Consider the following 24,267-nt stretch of genomic DNA (forward strand, 5'->3'; position numbering starts at 1 on the left):
CTTCCTTCACACGCTTCCTCCAGCAACGAGATTTCCCGGCGCTGACGGACAGACCGCAGCGTGGCCAGCCCCACGCAGCCCAGAGCTAACCATCCACGTCCGTGATTTTAAAGATATATTTACTGATTTGGGGGGAGGGGCAGAGGGAGAGAGACTCTCAAGCAGACTCTCCGCTAAGCGTGGAGCAGGATGTGGGGCTCGATCCCACGACCCTGAGATCACGACCTCAGCTGAAATCAAGACTCGGACACTCCGCCGACTGAGCCAGGCGCCCCTACACCTGTGATTTTAAATTGACCAGCCAGGGGTTCAGGGCCGCCGGACCCCACACCTGCCCCCTGGAGCTCGCCCGCCTGCCCTCCTCTGCCACAGGCCACCCCTCCTGACCCCTCACACAACCCCTCTCCGTTGGAGGCACGGCGCCTCCCCCCAGCCCAGCACCTCTCTGAGGAAGCAGAGATGCTCCCAGTGGGGAAGGGGAGTTTACAGGGAAGTCCCATCTGTCTGCGAAATCCGGGTCCCAGCCTCTCGGGGCCTCCTACTGCGGGGGGAGCAGTGGAGACAGAGCTGGCGGCAGAGGGTGGGAGCCTGGAGCCGCCAGGAAGAGCCCCGGCACGGGCTGCGCTGGGCCTCCCCACACGGCCCCCAGGCTGGGCACACGTGTCCGGGCCACAGGACACCAGACGGCAGATGTGCAGCAGCAGGACAGCAGGACAGCAGGGAAGGCGTTCATGGGAGGACGCAGGATGGTGAACCGCAAGCAGGGCCCAAGGCCAAGCAGCTGGCCCCGCAGACAGCCACCCGTGGGTCCCGGGGCAGGTGCAGGGTCGGGACGGCCACCCTGAGCTGCCCTGGGCGTCCAGGAGGGCCAGATGCGGGGTCAGGGCCTGGGCGCAGCCTCAGGCCCACCAGCCGCGCTCCCAGCAGCCGACACGCTGCCCCCCAAGCCCCGCCCCCCCGCCCCCCACCGCGGCTCAAGAGGTTGGAGTGTCATCCGGGAAAGGCTGGGTCTAATTTGGGCTAAACTGAATAGAACTAAGGCAAGGCATTATTTCTAGACAGACCATAAGACTTCTTTCTCCCTCGTGTTTCCAAAAATAAGAGTCAGGAGAACCGAGCGGCGCCAGGAGCCTGCGTTCCCGTGGGGGCTGCAGCTACGGCCTCCAGGACGCAGTGCTGGCCGGACGGGAAGCGAGGGGAGGCGGGCGAGGGTGGCCGGCCTCCGAGGTGCCCGAGAGCCTGCGGGGCAAGGGCCCGGGCGGCACAGCGTCAGCCCCGTGGTCCCCGGGGCCGGAGGTGGCGGGTGGGCTGTGCCATGACCGCATGCAGGCCCCGGGGCAGCGGGTCGTCGGCTCGGCAACGTGAGCCGGCTTCTCCTCGAGGGGGGCGCTGGGACAGCCAGCCTCGGGGCCGTGCCCACCGCCTCCCCCGACGGCACATGGGGCGTCCCGGAGCCCAAGCACCCGAACACCTGCCGGCCTGTGACCCCTGGGGCCACCCACAGGCACTGTTCGCCACCTGGAGGGGGCTGCACGGGACAAGGTTCAGATGGAACAGGTTTCTCCTCCGTGCCCCTTGCACACGTGTGTGCGCACACACTGCTTTCCAACTGGCTTCTCACCCGGGGCCTCAACACAACACTCCCTCGGCCCCGTCCTCGCCTGTCACCTGGGGCCGGCCCGCACTCTGACCCGTGGGGGCTCTTCCTTCACCGCTGGAGTCACGCAGCCACGGACATTCACGCTGCGGGAGAGACGGGGTGGGGGTCCCCGAGGGGCCGACCGCTCACAGGAAGATTCCCTGGGACCCCGTCTCCCACCACCCTCACCGCAGATCCTGCCCTCTGACACGACTTTCAACTGTCTTTGCAGGGGGCGGGGGGCCTGCAAGGGGCGTAGTTTGCGGCAGAACCAGAGCCAGGTCACCCACCCGAGTGCGTGGACAGAGACCCCGAGAGTCCAGAGCTGTGTGCGGGACACGGGTGGGTGAAGTCAGCACGTGAAGAGGGAAGACACGGAGCTCGATCCTTCTCAGACCTCACAACAAAATAAGATCCAAACAGCCAAGGTGGGCGTCTGTGTGTTCACACATACGTGCACACACACACACATGCATATATGCACACGGGCACACATGTACATGCACGTACACCCATATCCACATGCATCACAGGTACATGCACACATGCAGTGCACACACATGCACAGGGGGCACAGATGCTCATATCCACATGCAGACACACGTATATGCACACATACACACACCCATATACACACACGGGTAAACACATGCATGCACACACACCCATATGCACACACATGCACACGTATACGCACACATGCACGTGAATGCACACATAGACACACAGGTACACACATACATGTGTGCACACTCATATGCACACATGCACATACATGCACACATACATGCACCCACACTCATCCACATGTACACACACATATGGGCACACATGCACGTTCATGCACACATGACATATACATGCACACACACCCATATCCACATGCACACATAGGTATATACACACATGCAGTGCACATGCACGACACACACACGGGCACACATGTTCATATCCACACGCACACACATGCACACACATATATACATATACACACACTGCATGCACACACGTGCACGTGTATATGTACACACACATGCACACATGCAGACACAGGGACACACATACAGCACGCACACCCATATCCACATGCACACATGCACATGTACATGCACCCACACTCATCCACATGTACACACACACATATGGGCACACATGCACGTTCATGCACACATGCACATATACATGCACACATACCCATATCCACATGCACACACAGGTATATACACACATGCAGTGCACGTGCACAACACACACAGGCACACATGTTCATACCCACACGCACACATATGCACACACATATATACATATACACACACTGCATGCACACACCCATATGCACACACGTGCACGTGTATATGTACACATACATGCACACATGCAGACACAGGGACACACAGCACGCACACCCATATCCACATGCACACATGCACATGTACGTGCACACACATACATGCACGCACACACACGTGCACAGGCTGAACCCCTAAGAGCTCTATGAAAGTTATAGTGAATTTATTCATAATTCTGCAGCAGGAGAGACAAACCCCAGAAACCATAAGGTAAAGACTACCAAAAGCATCAGTTTAATTATATGTAAAATACTGAAACTTCTATACAGAGAAAAAAATAAACACTTTTCAGGTCAAAATACTACAAACTGGGAAAGGGTATTTGCAATAAACATGACAAATTGGGGCTAATTTCCTCATGTTGCAAATGAACCTGTAGAAATTAGTGAGAAACCCACCCGGATGGGAAAAGAGGCCCGACAGGCGGGTCAGACAGGAGACCGTGGCCGCCTCATTCTCGACAGAAAAGCGTCAGCGAGGAGGAAGATGGTGCCTTGACCTGCCAAAGGGCAAGTTTCGGTTCCCCCCAGGGCTGGAGGCGGCGCGGCGTGGCGGCGGGGTTGGGGGGGTAAGGCCAGCCTAGGGGACCCGCCGTCGGGCACACCTGCTCCTCCAGGCAATACCGCCCCCGCCATCGGGTTCCACGGCCGCTCAGCTCACAGAGGCCCATCGAGCACCGTGTTCACAACTCACAATTCCAAAACCCAAGGGTCCCCGACACCCCGGGTGTGCAGAGCCGCGGAGTGGAGCATTGTGTGGATGTGAGAGCCCAGGCAGGCTTCTGAGCCTGTACGAAGACGTCCCGAAGAGACCGTGTAAAGTTTCCATGAAACCACGAGCACCTGCACGTGTCCGCTTCTGCCGGTAAACGCGCGACTCCACCCAGAGGCACACGCGTGTGCAGGACCTCCCGTCCCTGCGTCTCTGTGCGGCTGAAACGTTTACACCCTCCTCCAGAAGGGCAGTTTCGTGCCAATAGGGATTATCTGGGTGTGAGATTACGGGTTTCTTTTCTTCTTTATGCTTCTGTATTTATCAAAAAAAAAAAAAAAAAACCACACCCCGTCACATGTGACTTGAAAATAAGTCCTGCACAGCTCTCCCTAACTTACTCTGCCGGCCCCTCCCACGGGTGCAAGAAACCCATTTCGCTGGCTTTGGAGGGTGCAGAACCGGGCCCGAGGTGGGCCACTAGCTCCGTGGGAACCAGGACCCAGAGCCAGGTCAGGAGCCTCTGCTGCTGGGGAGGCCGTTCCCCGGGGGCTCCTCCCACGCGAGTCTCGGCAACCCCACTGCGTGGCCCGTGGCTGAGACAGGAGCCGCCCGGAGGGGCAGACGCTCCGCCCGCGTGTCTGTGCCTTGTCCCGCAGAGGGGGCTCCGGGCACCTGCAGCCCCACCCCCCCCAGCCACACGTGCTTGCAAAGAGCTCGGGCCGCCCCGGACATCCAGCCAGAGCTCCGGGGGCGCCGACGCCGTGCACCCGCGGGCGTTGCAGAACCACCCACTGCCGTGCTCGAGAGAGCAGCAGACTCAGGCCGCCCCCTCCCTGGGCCACACGTGCCTGGCACAGCAGAGAGCCAGCCGGGACCAGAGAGGCTCCAGGCGCCGGCCCCGCTGCCCGCAGCACGGCGTCCTCTCGGGGAGGCTCCCGGGCTCCCCCCGGTGCTGGGTGCCGGCCGCCGTCGGTGCCCCCCGGCCATGAGCCCATGCTGCCCTCACGGCCGGGCCTCGGCTTCGTCGGGGAAGCCCCCGCCCCCCCCCCCCGCCTTGAGGAAAGAAACAGCAAAGTCAGGGGCGGCCAGGAAGACGCAGCAAAGGGCCTTGCAACCTCTCAGCCGCCCTCAGGAGACGGGGCATCACTGAAACGCCCCGGCCACCAGCTGCCACTCCTCCGCGGAGCTCACCAGTGGACGTGATCCTGCTGCATCCTGTGGAGGGGTCACCAGAGGGAGGGGAGGGCACGGCGCCCGGGGGATGCCAGGACTGGTGCAGCGACCACTCCGCTGGCCCAGGAGAGGAGGACGGACCTTCCCGGGCCCCGGGAGGCTGAGGCCTGAGGAGGTGGCTCCCCCGCAAAGGGCTACTGCCACCGCGGCCGGACAGGGGGCCCAGCCGTGACTGGGAGGGGGCGGGCCGGGAGGACCGGGGCTGCACCTGTCGCCCCGCCGGAGCCTGCTGCTGGGTGTGTAAGCCGTCCCCGGCGGCCCCGGAAAGGCCTTCCCTCCCCGCGCTCAGCACCCGGGGCCCGCTGGCCGAGCGACCCCAAGGGGCAGTGCCCGCCGGGGGCCGCAGCACAGCAGGCTGTGGTGGGCGTTTCAAGGAAGCCGCAAGTGTCCTGAGCACACGGGGTGAAGATCCCACCCTGCGAGTGAAGCCGCGGCTCGGGCGGCCTTTCCTGGCCGGGCGACCCAGACCCCCCATCTCCTGGGCCGGGGCTGTGGCCTGAGGCCGGATGCAGGCAAAGGCACAGTTTGCTACTGGAGCCATCGGAGCGGCGCCCGGGGGGTGGGGACGGTCTCCCGGCAGCTGCAGAGGCCGGGAGCCCCGAGGGGAGAGGGGTGCCCACGGAGGCTGCCATGGAGATGACCCAGCGCCACAGCGACTGGCATGAGCCGCTGGCGCCCGCAGGCTGCTCTGTGGCAGCGACTGCATGGAAACCGCCAGCTGTCACCTCCCACCCCTCCGCCCCCACGGGCCCAGATGGCTCCCACTTCTCCCCACGCACTCCCGGGCTGTCCCGGCAGGCCCTGCCCAGCCCCCACCGCACCGGGAGGCCAGGGGGCCCGAGGGAAACACGGGGCACAGCCATCCCCCGAACGCCCGAGAGACCGGGGGCGGGACGGACGAAGAGCAAGGCACAGTCGGAGCCTGACGGGCGCAGAAGGGGCCGCTCTTCGCCGTGGATTCTCCACGTTCTGGGACGTGCTGCTGAGGCCTCCGCCGCCAACGAGGGAGGCATCCCCCGGACACAGGCATGTGGCCTTCCCGAGAGGACCAGGACCAACGAGGCCTGGGACCACCCAGACCGCACACGGGGGCCCCCAGGCCGCAGGGGGAGCCGGGAGCACAGGCTTGCGGGACGGGGGTGGGGACTCGCGGCAGAGGGCACAGGAAGAGGCAGCTGCAGCGCCGTCCCACGCAGGCACCACGCTGACCGTCCAGACACATGGTCCTAGCGCTGCCGCCTGTGCCCATGTCCCGAAGACCAGGGACATGTTCAGGTCACAGGTCTCAGGTGCTGGCGTCCGCGGCCACCAAGACTCCCCTCCCCTTAGGTCCTGACGTGTGGAAATTGATAAACAATCGACAAACCAGTAACACATGGGGATAAAGGAAAAACAGGACAAACGGCACAATTGTAGGCTTAAACGCAAACATACAGGCTCAGCGGGTTAGCGGCGCCTTCAGCCCAAGGCCTGACCCTGGGGACCCGGGATCGAGTCCCGCGTCGGGCTCCCTGCATGGAGCCTGCTTCTCCCTCTGCCTGTGTCTCTCTCTCTCTCTCTCCCTCTCTCTCTCTCTCGTTTTCTCATGAATAAGTAAAACATTTTTTTAAAAAGTAGACTTGAAGCCAAGGGGCGTAAGGAGAGGCATCTCGTAACGGCCACGGGTTACAGACACCGAACACCCGCGTCAGCGCCAGCGATGCACGCACCCAGCAGCAGACCAGGAGCTGTGAGGCAAACCCAGACACAACGGAAGGAAGGGTCGGAGGTTTAATCATTCCTGGTCACAGAGAAAACGTCAACCTCAGGAACGGAAGGGAGGCATCACTACGGATGTTAGAAGGAAAATGAAGATTTTATGCCAATGAAGCCGACAACTTAGCCAAAACGGGCAACTTCCAGTCCTTGAAAGATACAAATCACCAAAACTAACATGGGAAGAAATGGAAAATCCAAATACGTCGTCTCCAGTTAAGAAACTGAATGTGTAATTAAGTCTTCCCACGGTGGGACTCCTGGGTCGAGCATCTGCCTTCAGCCCAGGGCGTGACGCTGGGGTCCCGGGATCGAGTCCCACGTCGGGCTCCCTGAGTGGAGCCTGCTTCTCCCTCTGCCTGTGTGTTTGCCTCTCTCTCTCTCTCTCTGTGTCTCTCATGAATAAATACATAAAATCTTTTAAAATAAAGTATAATCTTCCCACGAAGAAAACACTAGGCTCAAACGGCTTCGCGGGTGGACTCCAGCCAATACTTCAGAGAACGGAGGAGGGAGCCCCTCCAACCCATATCGTGAGACCAGCATAAACCTAATACCAAAGCCAGACGAGAGCTTTACGAGAAAATAAGATCTAGACCGATATCCCCAGTGAGCACGGGCGTCAGAATTATTTATTTATTTTTATTTTTTTTTTTTATGAGAGTCACAGAGAGAGAGAGAGAGAGAGGCAGAGACACAGGCAGAGGGAGAAGCAGGTTCCATGCAGGGAGCCCGATGGGGGACTTGATCCCGGGACCCCAGGGTCACACCCTGAGCAGAAGGCAGGTGCTCAACCTCTGAGCCCCTCAAGGTGTCCCAACAATTCATCTTTCTAAATTTTACTATTATTTTTTTTTTTACTATCTTTTTTTTTTTTTTAGAAAAAACACAGGGCTTTATTATTCCCATTACAAAGGGCAGGTCCTCGCAGGATGAGGGAGAGAATTCTGACCGGGAGGAGGCTGTACTCGCCAGGGATGAGCGGGGCCTGCAGGACCACGAGGACCAAGCGCCCACGCAGGAACATCTTGGAGATGGCGTCCTTGTGACTGGCTCGGTCTTCCTCCTGCCCTTGCTGCCCTCGGGGACCTCCGTCCACGTCTCCTTCGCGTCCCCCAGCACCACGTAGCAGCGCCTGTCGGAGGCCTCCACGCGACCCAGAGTCTTCTTACTGCGGGGGCCGTGGACGAGCACTAGGCTGTTGTTCTCGACTGACTGCGTGAGCACAGAGGCGACCCGTGTCACACTCCCTCCTCCCCCTTCTCTGGCTCCCCTGGGGTCACCGCACTCTTGGGCTCGTGGAAGAGGCTCACGGTGCAGCGGCTGCACTCCCAGGTCAGTGCTGACTCCTCTGTGCTGCGCCTGCCTCTAAATATTCAATGTGTGGGGATAAATTCAACAAAACGTGTGCAAGCTCCGCGCTGACAGGACGAAACAAAGCAGAGCGAGAGTAAGGGCCCGAGTGAGCAGCGTGATTTGCCATGTTCGTGGCTGGAAGACTCGAGATTTTTAAGAGGTCCGTTGTCTCCGGATGCCATCCCAACCAGTGTCTCGGCCAGCAGAGCTTAGGAACTGGCAAGGTGATTCCAACATAGAGGTGGAAAGGCAAAGACTCTGGAATCGTCACAATAATTCTGAAAAAAGAACAGGAGCACCCGGGCGGCTCAGCGGTTGAGCTGCCTTCAGCCCAGGGCGTGATCCTAGAGACCCAGGATCGAGTCCCGCATCGGGCTCCCTGCCTGGAGCCTGCTTCTCCCTCTGCCTGTGTCTCTGCCTCTCTCTCTCTCTCTCTCTCTCTGTGTTTCTCATGAATAAATACATAAAATCTTTAAAACAACTTTTTTAAAAAAGAACGAAGTTGGACGGCAAACACATCTGCTTCCAAGACGTATCATAAAGCTACAATAATCAATACGGTCTGGTATTGGCTTAAAGATCAAACAGACGTCCCTTCTGCAGAAGGAGGAGGAAGAGGGGAGACGGGGAAGGTGGGGAGAGGGAGGGAGGGAGGAAGATAAGAAGGCAGGGACGGGTGGCGGGAACCTTGACCCTTCCTTCATATCAACACAAAAATCAACTTGAAATGGAGCTTAAATAAAAATGAACAGACGGGCTCCTGGGTGGCTCACCTTCAGCTCAGGGCGTGATCCCCGGGTCTCCTGCTGGAGAGACCCTGCAGAGCCTCTGAGACCAGCCGGCCGCCCCGTGGGCCAGCAGGGGCCTCCACCCCAGGCCCCACGAGCACCCCCAGGGCCCAGCCAGAAAGGAGAGCAGGTCTGGGCCTCGACCCCTGCACACTCCAGAATATTCCCCGAAGGAGACCTGGCATGTGTGACACCCAAGTGGCCAGAAAGACCACGTCCACATCAACTCATGCATTTCTTCCTTCCACCCAGCTTGGTGACACGCAACAAGCATTTATTGAGCACCTACTATGTGCAAGGCCCTAGGGAGCCCAGGGTGGACACAACATGGCCTTGTCCTCGTGCACTCTGAGAGCCAGAGAGAGATGCATGTTCCCGCGACAGGAGACTCCCCAGACATCGGGGACGATGTCTGTCCATCTACACGGACACGGATGCACACTCACGTGCAAGAGCATGGTCTCCGGGCCGAAGGCCAGTCTTCTTGGCCGGGTCGCTGCGCTGCCGTCTGTGAGGCTGGCTTCCACGAGGCCCCAGGAACCGCAAGCCCCCTCGAGGCTTCAGCCCAAGGCCCTGCCCACGTCCCGCACGGTGTCCCGGGGGCCAAGGCCCCACCGGTCAGAGGGCGCTCATGGGACCGCTCTGCTGCCGTCCTCCGCTCGCTAAGGTGACGTCCGTGGCAACCGCGTCGGAAGCTGAGACACGGCACATCGGGTAATTAACGGAGCCTTTGGGGCCTTTCAATTAACTCGGCCTGCAGATGAGCAAACTCCTGTTCCCTGGAGCATTGCTCTTTTTTTTTTTTTTTTTAAGAGGAATTTGAGATCATCTTGTAAAGGTTTCTTGGATTCCACTGGACCGCCCCGCGCGGCCGAAGCCAGGTGACCCGGGTCCCCTCCGCGTTCTCGGCTTGCAGCACTGTCACTCTACAGCTCTGCACTCGGAGTCTGAAGATGCACGTCCCCCACTGGGCGGGGGGCAGGGGGCTCAGCCTTCCAAGGACCCAGCAGCCCCTTCCCCCTCGGTTAGGCCGCGCTGCACAAACCTCACTTCCCGGCCCCCTGGTGCAGCCCTGCGACCCTGCGCTCGGCCCGGGGATCTCGGCCTGCAGCGCCGCTGGACGCAGTCAGCACGGGCTCCGTGTCCGCTGTGGGCGCCCGACCATCTCTCCTAACCTCCCGGCCTGGACAGACAGACGCCGCGGCAGGCCAGCGGGCCTCGCCCTCCCCGTGGTCCCAACTCCCGAGGACTGGGCGTCTCTCGGATCCAAGGCCCCCTGCGCAGACGTGCAACTGCCCCTGAGCCCTCGAGCCCAGCTGCTTCTTAAAGTCACGAGGAGCGAGCAGCGCCCGGGCAGCGGCCCACGAAGGCTGCACCGAGGGTCCTGCACACCGAGCACGGCACCTCCCACCTTGCAGGGACGAGGTGTCACATGGAGGGGACGGTGGGGCACGCACTCCCCAGCACGCTCGTGTGCCCAGCGGGGGCCCCTCCCGGACGCGGACGGCGCAGGCGTCACCCGGCCAGCTGGGCTCTCACACACACTCACGCTGCCAGGCTGGGGATACTGTGGAAGCGACACCCGCGCCCCCAGACCTTCGGCCTTGCCTCAGTGGCACTTCCCGGTGGCTCGGTGCTCCCGGGGGTTAGCACATGGTTCTCAGCCCTGGGGACACGTGGCAGAGCCTGGCTGTGCGCCTGTCACGGGTGTGGAGGGGGGCATGCCGCGGGCATAGCAGTGCAGGGGACTGGCCCCCAGACCTGGAATGGTCTGGGCCTGGATGTCCACGCTGCGGAGCCAGCCTGGGGTCGGTGGCCCGGCTCCAGCTCTCGCAGGGCAGCGGCCGGCGGCCCAGCCTATGGGATCCCAGGGCTCCTGTGGTCCGAGCCAATCCCGGCGCAGGCCCCAAAGCCGCCCCAGCACGGTGACGGCCCCAGGAGGTGCCAGGACCTGGGAGGTCCTGGGAGGGACGCGGCCCCGGCCCAGGACACGAGGCACACACCTGCTCATCAGCGGACTCCCGGCTCCTGTCAGACGTGCGTTTCATAACCAGCCCACACGCACTTTCCAACCTAATTCGGGGAAGGAGCTTTCGGGACACTTGCACCTGCATCTGCCGAGACTCATCCATCACACGTGGCCCCAAGGCAAGAGCAGTCCGTCTCCCCGACAGCCGGGGCAGCGCAGCCCTGGCCCCGACGCGCCCTAGAACCCAGCTTCCTGGGGCGGCTTTTCCCAGTGACCAGGCGGCTTGGCCTAACCGCGCGGACAACCCGGCCCAGAAAGCACCTGCTAGAGAAGCTGGAACAGAGTCGTCCGGAGAGGAGCCAGAGCCCAGCCGCCCAGCGCGCCCTGCTGCTGCCGGCTGGGGAGGTGGGGCCGGTCTCTCTGTGCCCAGGCCCCCCCATGCCCGGTCCCCCTGTGCATGCCCCGCCCCGTGTCTGGTCCCCCCCATGCCCAGACCCCCAGGCCAGGGCCGCTTCGTCTGACGGGGCTGAGGGGCGAGCTCTCCAGGAGCAGCAGACGAGCCATCCCACTAGCTTGGACGCCTGCAAGGCAGGACAGAGAGGGCAGTGCTCGGAGGGTGGCCGCCCAGCGGGAGCAGACGGTGGCAGAGGGCAGGCAGGGCCGTGCAGGGGGCCGAGCAGCAGGAGCGGGGGACCCCAGGGCCGGGTGAGGACACGCGGCCCCAGGGGGGGGTCGAGGCTCAGGGGCAACAGAACTGGAGTTGGGAGGGGCCAGATTTGAGTGTATGAGACACACGAGTGGTGGTGTCGAGTCAGAGGCTGGACAGAAAAGTCTGGAACGTGGGAGGCAGGTCCCGGCTGGAGATATAAATTTGGGAGTCGGCATATGGATGACATTTGAGGCGGCCGGTGCGTGAGTGTAGCGAGACGGAGCCGGGAGAGAAGGGCCGGCCGGGGCCCGGTGGCGGCGGCCCGAAGCCTCAGGCAGGGGGTCCAGGGGGGGTCGGGGCGGGTGCTGCTGCGGCTCAGGGACGAGGACGCCGGGCCCGGCACTACTCTCAGCCGCGTGGAGGGGACCTTCCCCGGAGCGTGGGCCGTGGGCCACGGGGGGCTGGACACCCGCAAGGACAACGGGGTCTCGAGGAGTCTCGTGGGATGAGGGGAGCAGAGCAGCAGGGACAAGTAGAGCCTGTTGCCACTCGGCGGGCACACGCGGCAGGCCCTAGGGACGCTGGCACCCCGTGCCCCTGGGACTCAGCCCTGTGCCCGGCCCCGTCCACCCTCCGGAACGAGCTCGCGGCCTAACCAGCCAACAGCTGCGAACGTGACCTAAGCACAGGCTGTGGCCCGGGCTCAGCGGCCCCCGAGATGCCCCGGGGCAGGCCGCAGGGCTGCACACGCTTTGTGGGCCCACACCTGGGATCCGCACCCGGGCCGCAGGCGTCGGCGCCCCCACCAAAGAGCCCCAGCTCCGGCGAAAGGCTGACGGCGCCGGGTGCACGGATTCCTGCTCCGCGGGGGGCACCGGGGCATCGCAGCAGCAGGCGCCCCAGGGGACGGGGAGGCAGGTTCGGGCCGCGAAGGCGACTTTGCGAGGGGGCGTCGTGGCAGCGCCTCCAGACGGCCGGGGCGGGCGGGAGCGTGGCTGGCGGAGCAGCGGCCAGGGCAGGGGCGCCTGACCTGAGGGCTTGGACCACACTCGTGACCTTGTCACGTTCAGGTGGATCACGGAGGGATCTCGTTCTCGTCTCGAGCCATCATGGCCACGGGGCCTCGTCCGACACCGGTGCTCTGCGGACTCGTGTACGTGCGACACGCGAGCGCCAGGCCTGGCCGTGTGCGGCCCCCAGAGGCCCCCGAGTAGTTTCCACGTCACATCACACGCCTTCTGCCTGCGGCGTGCAGACCAGGTGCCCTGCGGGGGGGGGGGGCGACGGGACCATCGTGAGGTCGGCCTGGGCTTCCTGGGAACACTCGTTGGCCCTGCACCCGGGCCTGGGGACCCGGCTCCCTCCCTGACACGAGCTCCCGGACGGCTGGCTGACCCAGGGCTGCGGGGACAAAGCACAGCCTGGGCACGTGCCCGGGACGCAGGAGCCACTGCTGGGCTCACAGGAGACACAGGGACGAGGCCACGTTGGCTTATGGCCCGAAGCACAGAACAAGCACCGTCCCAAGGGGCAGGAGACACGGACCCGTGCAGCGTCCCCGATCACGCACACGCCGCCTCCCTCAAGGGCGTGGAGCAGGATGCCCACCTGGAAGTGCAGGCTCCTCCCCATAGGTCAGCGTGGAGGGGACAGCGCGGTCCCCCAGCCGTGGAGGCCCCTGCGGCGCGGGCTCAGCCGGGGGGCAGGGTCAGCACGTGCAGGCAGCAGACATGCCCCGGCCGAGGGCAGGACCCGAGGGCGCCAGCCCGTGGCCATCCCCGTGTATCCACGCGGAGACCGCACGCAAATCCTACGAAGCACCTGTCCGGCCCGTCCTCGCCCAAACGTCGGGTCACCACATAGGGAGCGGCTGAGGACCGCCAGGAGCAAGCCCGTGGCCGGACACGGTGCGTGAGGACCCAGGAAGCCGGACTGGACCGTGGCCCTGGGGTACTCAGCCCTCAATCCCCGGGTCAGCGTGACTGCCCAGGGTGCCCGACCACGCCGTCCTGCCCTGCCTGGGGTGCTTCCGGGTGGCGTGGGCGCCGGGATCCGTGGACTCGCCGCAGCAGGTGCGCAGCCAGCGGGGCCCTAACGGACGAAGGGGGGCTTCTCCCCTTGTTCCTGCCTCGCCGCCCGGGTCGGCGCAGCTCGGGTCCTGCCCTAGGCCCGGGACTGCGCATCGCCTCGCGGGTTCCCAGGCCCGCAGCCCACGCGCCCGCCTGGCCTCCTCGGCTGTGCGAGTCTGCGCCCCTAGATACCTCCCCCGACACGCACGCACGTGCACACGGACACCCGCACACGCGTGCACACCGCACACACCCGTTCTGCACATCCGTGTCCCCAGACGGCCCCGGCCAGGACGGGGTCACGTCCCTGAGGGCTCCCCACGTACGCGCCGCGCCGACTTCGACGTGCACGGAAACAAGGCGTGGGGACTCGCTGCGCCGCCTTCCCGGCTTTGCTGTAAATCTAAAAGATCAAGGAAAAAGTTTCTAAAGAGTCATACGTGCTTTGTGCGCACGGAGCGTGGACGGGGGCCGGGGGGGCGGCACGAGGAACGCTCGAGGCTGTGGTATCCGGGCTGAGGTTACATAAGACGCTGGATTTCCTCATATTTTTTCTTGTCACTTTTGGTTATATAATAAAAAGCTATAAAGTTAAAAAAAAAAAAAAGGATCATCCTGGCGGTGTGTCTGGCGCTAGATGAGCAGCCTCGTAATCCGTCACCCAAAGCAGGACACGTCTGAGGGTGACGGGGAGGCCGTTAATCATCGCGCCCGATCACGAACGCGTCCCCCGCGCACCGGGGCCCGGGAAGGAGCTGGGTCGGGGGGGCAGGTGGGGAGCGGCGGGGAGGCCACGGGGACAGGGTCCCCTCTCGGGCTTGTCCCCGTCCCCACAGCGTCTAGCTCAGTGTTGTGCCAACCTGCCGCCGGGGGCGCTCATGGACTGGGCCTGACCTCCACGCACTCTAACCGCCGTGGGCTCGGGGCAAAGGCTGTCATGGTGCCACCGACGGGGGCTTCCACTGGCCGACTCCCGGGCCCAAGAAACGCGCCCCTGGTGGTCCGGGGTCTCCGTCAACGTGCCCCATAAGCCCTCACAGCCCCCCTGTGCCCGCAAGCACCCCCTCGGCTCCGCTCGCCGCCCGAAGCACCTGGCAGGACAGGCAGGAGGCCCAGGGTTCCCCCCCGGCACACGCGGCCACACGGCCCCCAGCCCAGGCCCGCGCCGGGCACACATGTGGGGATGGGCCCTGCTCGGCGGCTGCCTTCCTCCCCGGGTCCCTGCGCCCCACTGTCCCCGTCACGCGCTGACTTTGCAGATCCTTGCTGCCCGCGGAGCTCAACTATGACGTCAGGAACACAAGGGGACCTTGATTCTTGAAGAGAAGGAGACGCCAAAGGATAAACGTGACCCTGTGGGGCCACAGGCAGGTCCCCGGGGCAGCAAAGGGGACTCTGAAGCCAGGCCACGGCCACCTTCCCGGGGGAGCACCTATGAGCGGGTGGGGACCCAGGGAGCGGCAGGTGCACGGCCTCCTGGGTCTCAGGCTCACAGCACCTCCCCTCGGAGGCCCGGACTGAGCTCAGCATGTCCCAGGGTCCCCGGGGGCTCGAATCAGCAGCCACAGGTGCTGGGAGGTGCCGGGTCCTCACGCGGCCAAGAGGGAACTCGCCCAACGCTGGGAAGACGGGTGACACAGCCGGGCCGGGGCTTCCGCTCGTCCCCAACCCCCAGCCCCCCCCCTTGCTCCCCCTCCCGCCCCGTCCAGCTCTCTGGCAGCCCCCCCACCCGGCCGCCCCAGGTGCAGAGCCTTGGCCCCGTGCACCCCCCTCCTGGACCAGAGCCGGACCGCGGAGTGCGGCGGAAGCGACACGGTGCCTGTCCCCGCCAACCCCGTGCCCCAGCCTCAGCCTCAGCGCGCCCGGTGTGGGGAGGACGGCCCGCTCGCCCGTGACCAGTGGACACGGAGAAGCCCTGAGACCACAGAGGGCAAGTGGTGGTTTAGGATACGCCCTGAGGGTGGGCGGGACACAGCGACGTGGGCCCAACAGCATAAGGGGGAGGCGACAGGCTGTGGCCGCCAACCTGTGTCCCGGACAGCACTGCGGCTTCCTCCTGGAGAGGCCAGTGGCCTGGTGCACAGCCACGTGAGCGGCCCCAGGGGAAGCCCACGTGTGGGGAGCAGCCCCTCGAGCTGCGGGCGGCACAGCCACGGCGACAGCTGCACGGCAACCCCACGGGGCCCCGAGCCACGTGCACAGGAAGGGCCACTCCCCACCCGCCGGCTGCAGAAACGGAGCCGAGGGGACCGCTCTGAGCCGCCAAGTTTTGAGGCGATGTGTTAGGTAACAGGCGACAGGAAGGTAACAAATAGCGACGGGCCCAAGACCCGACACCCCAGGACGTGACCTGCCTGCGTTCCAGCTGCGAACCAGGCCCCGCGTCGGCAGGAGTGGCGGGGGGACCCGGCCCGGCCCCGGTGGCCCTGACCAGTCATGACAAATAACGAGAACAGGTGTCGCCGCGTCACCAGGTTGCAGGGCAGCTTGTCCCCAGCAGTAAACGGGTGCGGAGACCCGGCCCGGGCCCCGGGGAAGGACAGTGGCCAGCGGGTGCCGGGGGGGGGGGCCCGATGCACCAAGCACCCAGCAGCCCCCTCCTCGCCCGCGGGGTCGCCCTGGAGAAGGCGCGCGCGTCCGCACCCCGCCTGACGCTCACAAAGAAATGACAAAGTCGCCTATTTCTTGCTTTTGCCACAAGTTGTGCCTTCTGCATACAAAGCACGAGGAGTCATGATGTGAATTCTGAAAGCAGAGACCTTTCTGAAGTCAACTTTCAAAATCGCTGTGAGAAAGTGAATGTACTCAGCTCCTATTTTTAATAAATTGGGGGCGACACTGACTCCCACCCACACCATCTCCTTGTTCGGAACCTAAATAACACGCACAGGGTTCTCACAGGGGCGACACGGGCCTGCGCCTGAGCCGTCGAGCTGGGGACCGTCCGTGTCATACCGCGGGGGGGCAGCGGGGACAGAGAGGCGGCCCCCGTCGCCGCTAGCGGAGCCACGCGGGACGAGCCCCAGGCTGCTCTCCGCCCTCGGCCACGCGGTCCTCGCCTTGGTTTTTAAAATAATAGATTGTAGGTCAGTGAAAGAAACTTTTTTTTTTTGATGAAGCAGGCATCCCAGATTTTAAAAATAACAATAATTTTATTAATTACAGCTTCTTCCAAATTGTCTCAAATCCTGATCATTAAAATCATTCAGCGTCTGGATCCAGCCGGTGTTCGGAGACGAGAAAAGTAGCCCAGCACGTCCTGCGGGCGCACAGCCAGCTCACAGCCCGGGGGGCAGGCCGCGCGCGAGGAGCTCTGGGGGGACAGTGATCCCACCCAGTGGACGGGGCAGGGGCGGGATGGGGACGGGGAGCAGGGATGGGGCAGGGACAGGGCGGAGACAGGGCAGGGACGGGGCGGGGACAGGGAGCAAGGATGGGGCAGGGGTGGGACAGGGATGGGGAGCAGGGACGGGGCAGGGACAGTCATGGACGGGGCAGGGACAGGACAGGGATGGGGCAGGGATGGGGCAGGGAGAGGGAGCAGGAACGGGGCAGGGATGGGGAGACAGGGGGGCAGGGGCAGGGAGGGCTGAGTGCTCGTGGGCACAGCTGCCAGCAGGAAGGGCGACACCCGCGGCCGTGGAGTGGGCAGGTTTGGGGAGGCCCGGGCCGCGCATGTGTCTGCCAGGCAGGGGAAAGTGCCAGCTGGGCCGGTGCTGCCCAACGCTTCCCGCGGACGGGGACCTGGGTACCAGCCCTTGAAACAGGAACCAAGTGGCTTAAAGGGGGCCAGAGCGGCTGCCCGGGTCCCCAGGAGGGCAGACAGCACCATCCGCCCCGGGAGGCTGCGGGCGCGGGGCCCCACCCGCCATGCTCCCCACGCACCCAGGTGGGAAGCCAAGTGGCTCCCGGCAGCCAGCTCTGGGAGGGAGCATCAACACGCCCCAGCTGGCGGCATTCGCACCACAGCCCTGAGAAGGGGTCAGAGGAACGATGCCAAGTCCCCACGCACAATAAAGGGAGGCCGTGGAAACATGCGGTTCCGTGTGTAACGGGCCGTCCCTGGGAGGAGTGACGTGGAAATACGAGCACCCGAGCCACGGGGCCAGCCCTCCCCGGCGGCTTCACGGTGAGAGCCAGCATGACCCTAGAGGGGGAGCAGCGTGGGGTCCCCACCCGAGCCCCGGGGGCCAGAGCGGCCTCCACCGCCACCCCTGCCGCACACCTGCTCAGCCCTCCCCACCCAGAGTGGATCCAAGCTCGGGCGCAGCAGCGTCGCGGGGGAGCTGGTGGGAGCTGCAGGCTCCTGGGCCCCACGCAGACCTGCGGGGTGGGAATCTGCAGTCCCGGGCTCACGGGGGGGGGGGGGGGGGGGGGGCGGGGACCCCTCTTGGGCTGCCCTGACCCTGGGCACAGTCAGCGCTCTCCGTGCTTCGCTCCCCTGGGACCGCCACCCCCAGGGAGAAGCCCGAGCAAACACGCCCGTCGCATTCCCACGTTACTTCTCGGCTGGAGAGCTGGGTGGTTAAATTTTTAAAAGAAAATCGGCTTATTTTTAGCACCTTAAAACACACAACCAGATGGATAGGTAGGCAGAGCTGACGTGACAGTAGGTCCCAAGTCCATTCTAGGACCAGCCTTGTGAGCCACGCGGGGAGAAACACAGCGAGCGAGCTCGTGGCTGCCCACAGGCCCTCGGGGAAGCTGGGGTGTGGCCCGGGAGCCCCGAAGCCCAGGAACGGACGTGCAAGGGGGCTCCCAAGGGGCCTGCGTGCCCTCCTGCCCAACCTGAACCCAAACACCCACCTCACGGGACTCGGCGCGGTTCCACCGGCCGGTAGGGCCCCAGGGTCTGCAGCCAGCAAGGGAGGCCTGCGCGCAGGGAGGGGTGGGAACCCCGGTCAGCCCGCCGCCCCGCCCCGCGCCACTCCTGACGCCCCAGGCCGTGCCCCTGGAAACAGGCTCCCCACAAACAGGGGCCTGACCCCCAATCTACGGCCTCGTAGCAGTGTCGGGCCAGCCCCGCGTGCACCCAGCTGCTCTCCTCCGCCCCGCGAGCTCTCGGGATGCGGATGAAAAGTAGGGCACAAGCTCCGTGAAGGGACGGGTGACATGAGCGAGCACGAGAAAGCCCACGCCGAGCGCAACCCGACAGCTCTGGGAACCCGCCAGGGTCTCGGCGGCGCGGCCGCTCCAGGACGAGCCCTGCTGCACCGAGCGCTAAGCGGCGCGGAGTACGGCGCGGAGATGCCGCTCACAGCCAGCACGCGACAAAGGACGGTTTAAACTTAGAAACAGCCCCAGTGCGCTCGACTTCAGAAAGCAGAGGGCCCCAGGGGGAGACCTCACGGCCGCGTCACACGGCACTCCCGACCGACTGGAAGCTTCCACGTCCACACCTAAGGAAGCCCCGACGCACGTTTGTCAACGGTAGTAACACGACACCAAAGCCAGAAACTGCCAGAAAGGAAGCTATTGATGGATCCGGCCACAGAAAAATTAAACACATCCGTACCAAAAAAAAACCCGCCCGTAGAGGTGCTGCAAGGTAAATGGCACAGGCGCATGTAGGGGGCCGTGCAAGGGTAAGGCCTTGTGGGCAGGGACGGCCCAAGACACGGCAGCCACGGTCCTGGCAGGAGCCCGGGCTCGGGAGCTGCCACCAATTCACAGGACACGGACGCCCCCAGCGCCGAAAGCACACAGGTGACCAATCCCACCAGCAAGCAGACGAGCTCAACGCGTTAATACATCAAAAACTTACAAAAACTTAAAACATGGGCAGCCAGGCAGCTCGGCAGTTTAGCGCCTGCCTTTGGCTCAGGTCGTGACCCTGGGTCCTGGGATCGAGTCCTGCATTGGGCTCCCTGCATGGAGCCTGCTTCTCCCTTTGTCTCTGCCTCTCTCTCTCTTTGTGTCTTTCATGAATAAATAAATAAAATCTTAAAAAAAAATAACTTAAAACCCCACTAGCAGCCAGGGTTGGAGAGTATTCGGGGCAAGAGGACTGCTGAGCATGCCCAGAGCAAGCGATGGCTGGCCGCCCGTCCAGGAGGCTCCGTGGACGTCTCGGCCCTGCTGCCCCTCCCCGGCCCCTCCCCGTCTGCTGCCCCGTCGGTCCGGTCACCCCGCACTCAGCAGCCACATCCTTGGTGGCCGCCTTGGAAGCAGCGCCCAGGGCAGCAGTGGGCTCTCAGATGACGGCTCCTGCGGAAGCCGGAGGGTCAGACGACGGGGACACAGCCCTGGGGCAGCAAGCTCGTTCCCCAGTGCGGGAACGTGGACCCGCGGACATGCCCACTGCCAGGCCGCTTGTGATACTGAAGGGAGGCAGACAGCGCGGCGTCCTATAGTGGGAGATGACGTGACGGGAACAGGGTACATGCGCAGAGGCGGCGAAGGGCAGCGACCCGCCCGCCGCCCGTGGGAGCCCCAGCAGGGCCTGACCGGCCGGGTGCCGCGCTGCCACGGCAACTTCCAGGGGGCGGGGACCAGGCGCCGGGGAGGCCAGCGCCCAGCCAGGCTGGAGGACTGCGCCCGGCCGTGAGGCGCCCACACGCTGCTGTAGATCCCTCACGTGGGCGACACCCCGCTGAGCAAGAGAGCAGGTTACGACCAAGCCATATATGGATCGCGATCCCATTTCTGCGTGAAGGGAAAAGACAGTGTTTCTCTGGCGCTGGAAGTGTGAGAACATTCCTAGAACCAGGCTGCGGGAGAGGCGCGGCGCCGTTCACTGTGCAGAGCCTCGGTGCTGAACCTACGTGCGTCGGGATTCTTCTATTTAGGACAATTTCAAGAAAAACAGGAAAGCACATGCATTTATATATTTTGATGCTTCCATAATCAGAAAAAGACAAAGGCTTTTTTTAAGTTCCAAGGGGGGTGACTTGAGCATCTGGCGGCCTCCTGCCCTGGCGCGCCCCCCACCCCCACCCCCACCTGGCCGGGGCCGTTGTCCTCTGCCTTCAAGGGCTCCCTCCCTCCCAGGCTGCTCTGCGGGGAGCAAACATGCATCCGGTTAGTGACTCCCCGCTAGTAAGCTGCTGTCACATGGGGCTCGGGCGCTGGCCACGACTGTGGAGGAGAGGCCCTCCCTCTCCCCCTGGTCACGCACCTGCTCCGCAGGCGGCACCGGAGCCCCCTTGGCAACCTCACCGCATGCGGGGTCGCCAAGCCGCACTGGCGCAGCTCTGGGGCAGGGCCTCAGGAAAGGCAGGTGCCCTGGGGTGCCCTGGCGGGTTCAGCCCCTGAAGTCCCCAGCGAGGGGTCGCGTGGCAGAGGCGCGGGGCTGGCGGGGGGGAGGGAAAGGTGCCCCAGCTCCTGCGTGAGGCAGAGGCACCGAGAACTTGGACATGCGCCCGGCACCTGCCGCGCCAGCCCGGGGGCTGTAGACTCCACTCCGCGGGACTGGCGGGGACCGGCGGGGACCGGGACATCTCTTTGACATCACAACCACAGGGATTTACCTGGCACTGCGTTAAAGTGCCCCCGTTTCCCTTTTTCCCTGCTCTCTGCATACCAAACTTGATACATTAATTGGGAGTTTTAATCCAAAAAATCCATCCGAAGGACTTCCGTCGCCATGGCAACCGTGCAGTCACAGTAAATGCACGTCTGCAGCACAACACCGCCGCCTCTTCAAGCCCGCCTGGCAGCGGGGCCGACAAAGTAAGGCGAGCCCTGTCTGGAGGGGCGAGGAGGGGTGACTTCGCACCCCGGCCTGGGAGACCTTGGGGGTTCAGGCGCCATGGCCCGCCCCCTGACCCCCCTCCCTTCCAAACCCCAGTCCTCGCCTCTAGATACACCTGCGGCCCTCTCCGCGAGCGTGTGCCCTGACGCCTGAGCTGTACGTGCCCTGGCGATGCCGCGCAAACGCGAGACACAGGTAACCGGGGGCGGCCGAGCCCAGGCCAGGCTCAGCCTCCCAATCTCACCAAACAAAGCCCAGGTAAGTCCCGAGGTGCGTGCGATCCGGGGACGTGGCCGCTGTGCCGAGTGATGAGCCTGTCCCCGACAGTCACGTGTCCTAAGGAGCAAGCACCTGTAGCCAAGGCAGCCACCTCCCACCCGCCCGCAGCAGCTGCTCCAGCGGCGGCGGCCTCCTCCGGGCAGGTAAAGGGGTGACTGAGAGGATCCTCAAATCAGACCGTGAGCAGCGGAAACAGATCCTGTGCTCTTTTTGCCTTTTTAATGATCCTTGAAATCTGAGACGTGACATACTGTGAACACACAGAAGAACCCTCCGCGAAAGCGCTCAAGGCGGCCCTGGGGCGACAGCAGTCTCTCTCCTTCCGCGTCCTCCGCCTTGGGGAGCCCAAGGCGAAGGCACGACCAGGGCGGCCAGCTCTTGGCTACACCGGCCAGCGCCGAACCCACACGCGCCTCTCAGACATTCTCTCATCCCGCAGCCGGAGGAGCGAGACGTCAATCTGCCTCCTGACCGGCTCCTGATTCACCCTGCACTGTCGCTGCTCGGAATATCCACGTCAAAAACAAAAGTGTGGAACATAGGGGAACGTTCACAGCAGTGACTTCCGCGGCCCCAGAGTGCGGAACACGATGACGGGCAGACCGGGAACACGCCGTGCCGATGTGGCAGCCGGGGAGGCACCTCGGCGAGTCCAGCACCCGTGCCCCCCCCCCCCCGCCGCCGCCCGCTGGCCGTGGCCATGCTCAGGCCAGGCTCTGCGGAGCCAGCACCCCCCGCCCTGCAGCCACAGCGGCCTCTCCATCGCCCTGGTGACCGCCTGCACGCGGCCTGCACATTCATCCCCACTGGCCTGAGGTCGTACTCCGGTAATTTCCTCTAATGCTTAAATTATTTATCAGAATAAATAGCTTGGGCTCTTGTGCTGAGCTGTGCTCTAAAATTATAAAAGACCCATCCTACCTCTGCAGGCTGCCTACAAAATGCAAAATGCATATTTCGACTATTTTAAGAAAATGTCAAAAAAACATCAAATGTGTCATCCTCGTACCATTTAAATTATCCGCATGACATCTGTAGAAAAGAGCCGTGACTGTACCACGGTGCCACAGGTCGGCGCCGAGTCAAAGGTGGCCGATCACCTGTTTCCCCAGCGCACCTGCCTCGGCATGGCCACTCAGGAGATACGGGTCCCCCGGACCAGCAGTGTCACCTGCAAGGGGACCTGAGGGGAAACCCTCCAAGGGGGTCCCCAGAGGGCAGGTCTTGGCACAAAGGCAAAGCCACCTCTGCTGCACATCCGAACGCAAAGGTTGGGCCCGCGGCGCCGGCCACTCGGCCACCCGGCCACCGGGCCACCGGGCTCCCAGGGCCTGGCCCCCGCCACCTGTGGGGCGGGCATCTTCCTTCGCCAGGGCGCACGCACAGGTGCAGAGTCCACGGAGCCTGCACATCGCCCCTAAAAGGAAAAGGAGAACCTGCAGCCCTGGACACGGGGGCGCAGGCGGGAGCCCGGCAGGCGCGTGGGCACCTCGGGCTCCCTCCCTCCGCGAGTTTCCCGGGAAACCGGGCCCGGGACGCCCCCCCCCCGCCGTGTCCCCACGCGGGCAAGCCCAGGGCCCGCGCCCGTCCCGCCCGCAGCGGCCGCGCTCACCGTCCTCCTTGTCGTCAAACACCGGCCTCCGCGCCGTGGCCGCCGACATGGACGAGCCCATCCTCTTCTTCCACTTGCTCCACGGGAACAGGGGGCGCGGCTGCGCGCGGACATCGCCCGCGTCCCGGGCCCGGGGCTGGCCGGTGGCGGGCGGCGGCGGCGCGGGGGGCGCGTCGGGGCCGGAGGGGCGCGCGCGGCCGGGGGGCGGCGAGCCGGGGGGCGCCAAGGCGCTGCTGCCCCTGCGCTCCGCGCCGCTCCTCATCGCCGGGCCTGGGTGCGCGCGGCTGCCGGGGCCGGAGACATGGCCCGCCCGCGGGCGGCAGCGGGAGCGGGAGCGGGAGCGGCAGCGGGAGCCGGAGCCGCAGCGGCAGCGGGAGCGGGAGCGGCCGGCGGTGCCCCGAGCGCCCGGCCCGGGCTGGCGGCTCCTGCGGCGGGGCCGGCTCCGCCGACTGCCGTGCGCGGGGGCGGGGCCGGGGCGGGGCGAGCGGGGCGGGGCGAGCTCGGGGGCGGGGCCGGGGCGGGGCCAGGGCGGAGCGAGCGGGGAGGAGTGAGCGCGGGGGGCGGGGCCGGGGCGGGGCGAGCGGGGCGGGGCGAGCGCGGGGGCGGGGCCGGGGCGGGGCGGGGGGGTCACGCCGAGGACCCACCGCGCACCCGAGGGGGTGGCCCGCCCGGACCCTGCAGCCGCGCAGGCAGGAGGAGGCGGGGACAGGAGCGGGGAGGGCGCGGGGGAGGGCGCGGGGCCCCAGGGGCTGGGGAGAGCCCTGCCCTGCCCTGCCCTGCCCTGCCCTGCCCTGCCCTGCCCTGCTCTGCTCTGCAGGGCGCGGGGACCCGGGCCCGCGGGCGCCCCTCGCCGCGGCCTCCCCCCAGCCGGCCGCCCGGGGCGGGGCGGTCTTACACTTCACCCCGCGGCCCTGCGCGTCGCGAGGCGGGACCGGGCGGGGCGCAGGGACACGGCGCGCGGGGGCCGAGGCGGGCGGGAGCCCAGCGGGCCCTGCGGCTGCGCCCCGGGGAGGGGCGGGCGCTCGGCGGGGAGCTTGGCCGCCAGCCCCGCGCTCCTGCACCCGCGGCCTCGGGGTCGCCTCGCCGGGTCCCTGCCCCCCCGCCCCCGCCCTGCCCGGTCGGACCGCGGCCTCGGCGCTCGCCCCGGGGTCGCCACGGCCTT

The 24,267-nt window shown here is 64.8% G+C and overlaps 1 protein-coding gene across 1 annotated transcript in view; it reads right to left on the reverse strand.

Annotated features, from left to right (window-relative positions):
• STK32C (serine/threonine kinase 32C) overlaps window positions 1-23,555 on the reverse strand; it is a 67,596-nt gene extending 44,041 nt beyond the window's left edge. Inside the window, exon 1 of the mRNA XM_026010654.2 lies at window positions 23,106-23,555. Within this exon, the coding sequence (XP_025866439.2) occupies window positions 23,106-23,367 (262 nt within the window). The 5' untranslated portion in view covers window positions 23,368-23,555. The remainder of the gene's footprint in view (window positions 1-23,105) is intronic.
• Window positions 23,556-24,267: the final 712 nt, after the last annotated feature.

This window comes from Vulpes vulpes, chromosome 15 (assembly GCF_048418805.1).
Source record: "Vulpes vulpes isolate BD-2025 chromosome 15, VulVul3, whole genome shotgun sequence".
Classification (NCBI taxonomy): domain Eukaryota; kingdom Metazoa; phylum Chordata; class Mammalia; order Carnivora; family Canidae; genus Vulpes; species Vulpes vulpes.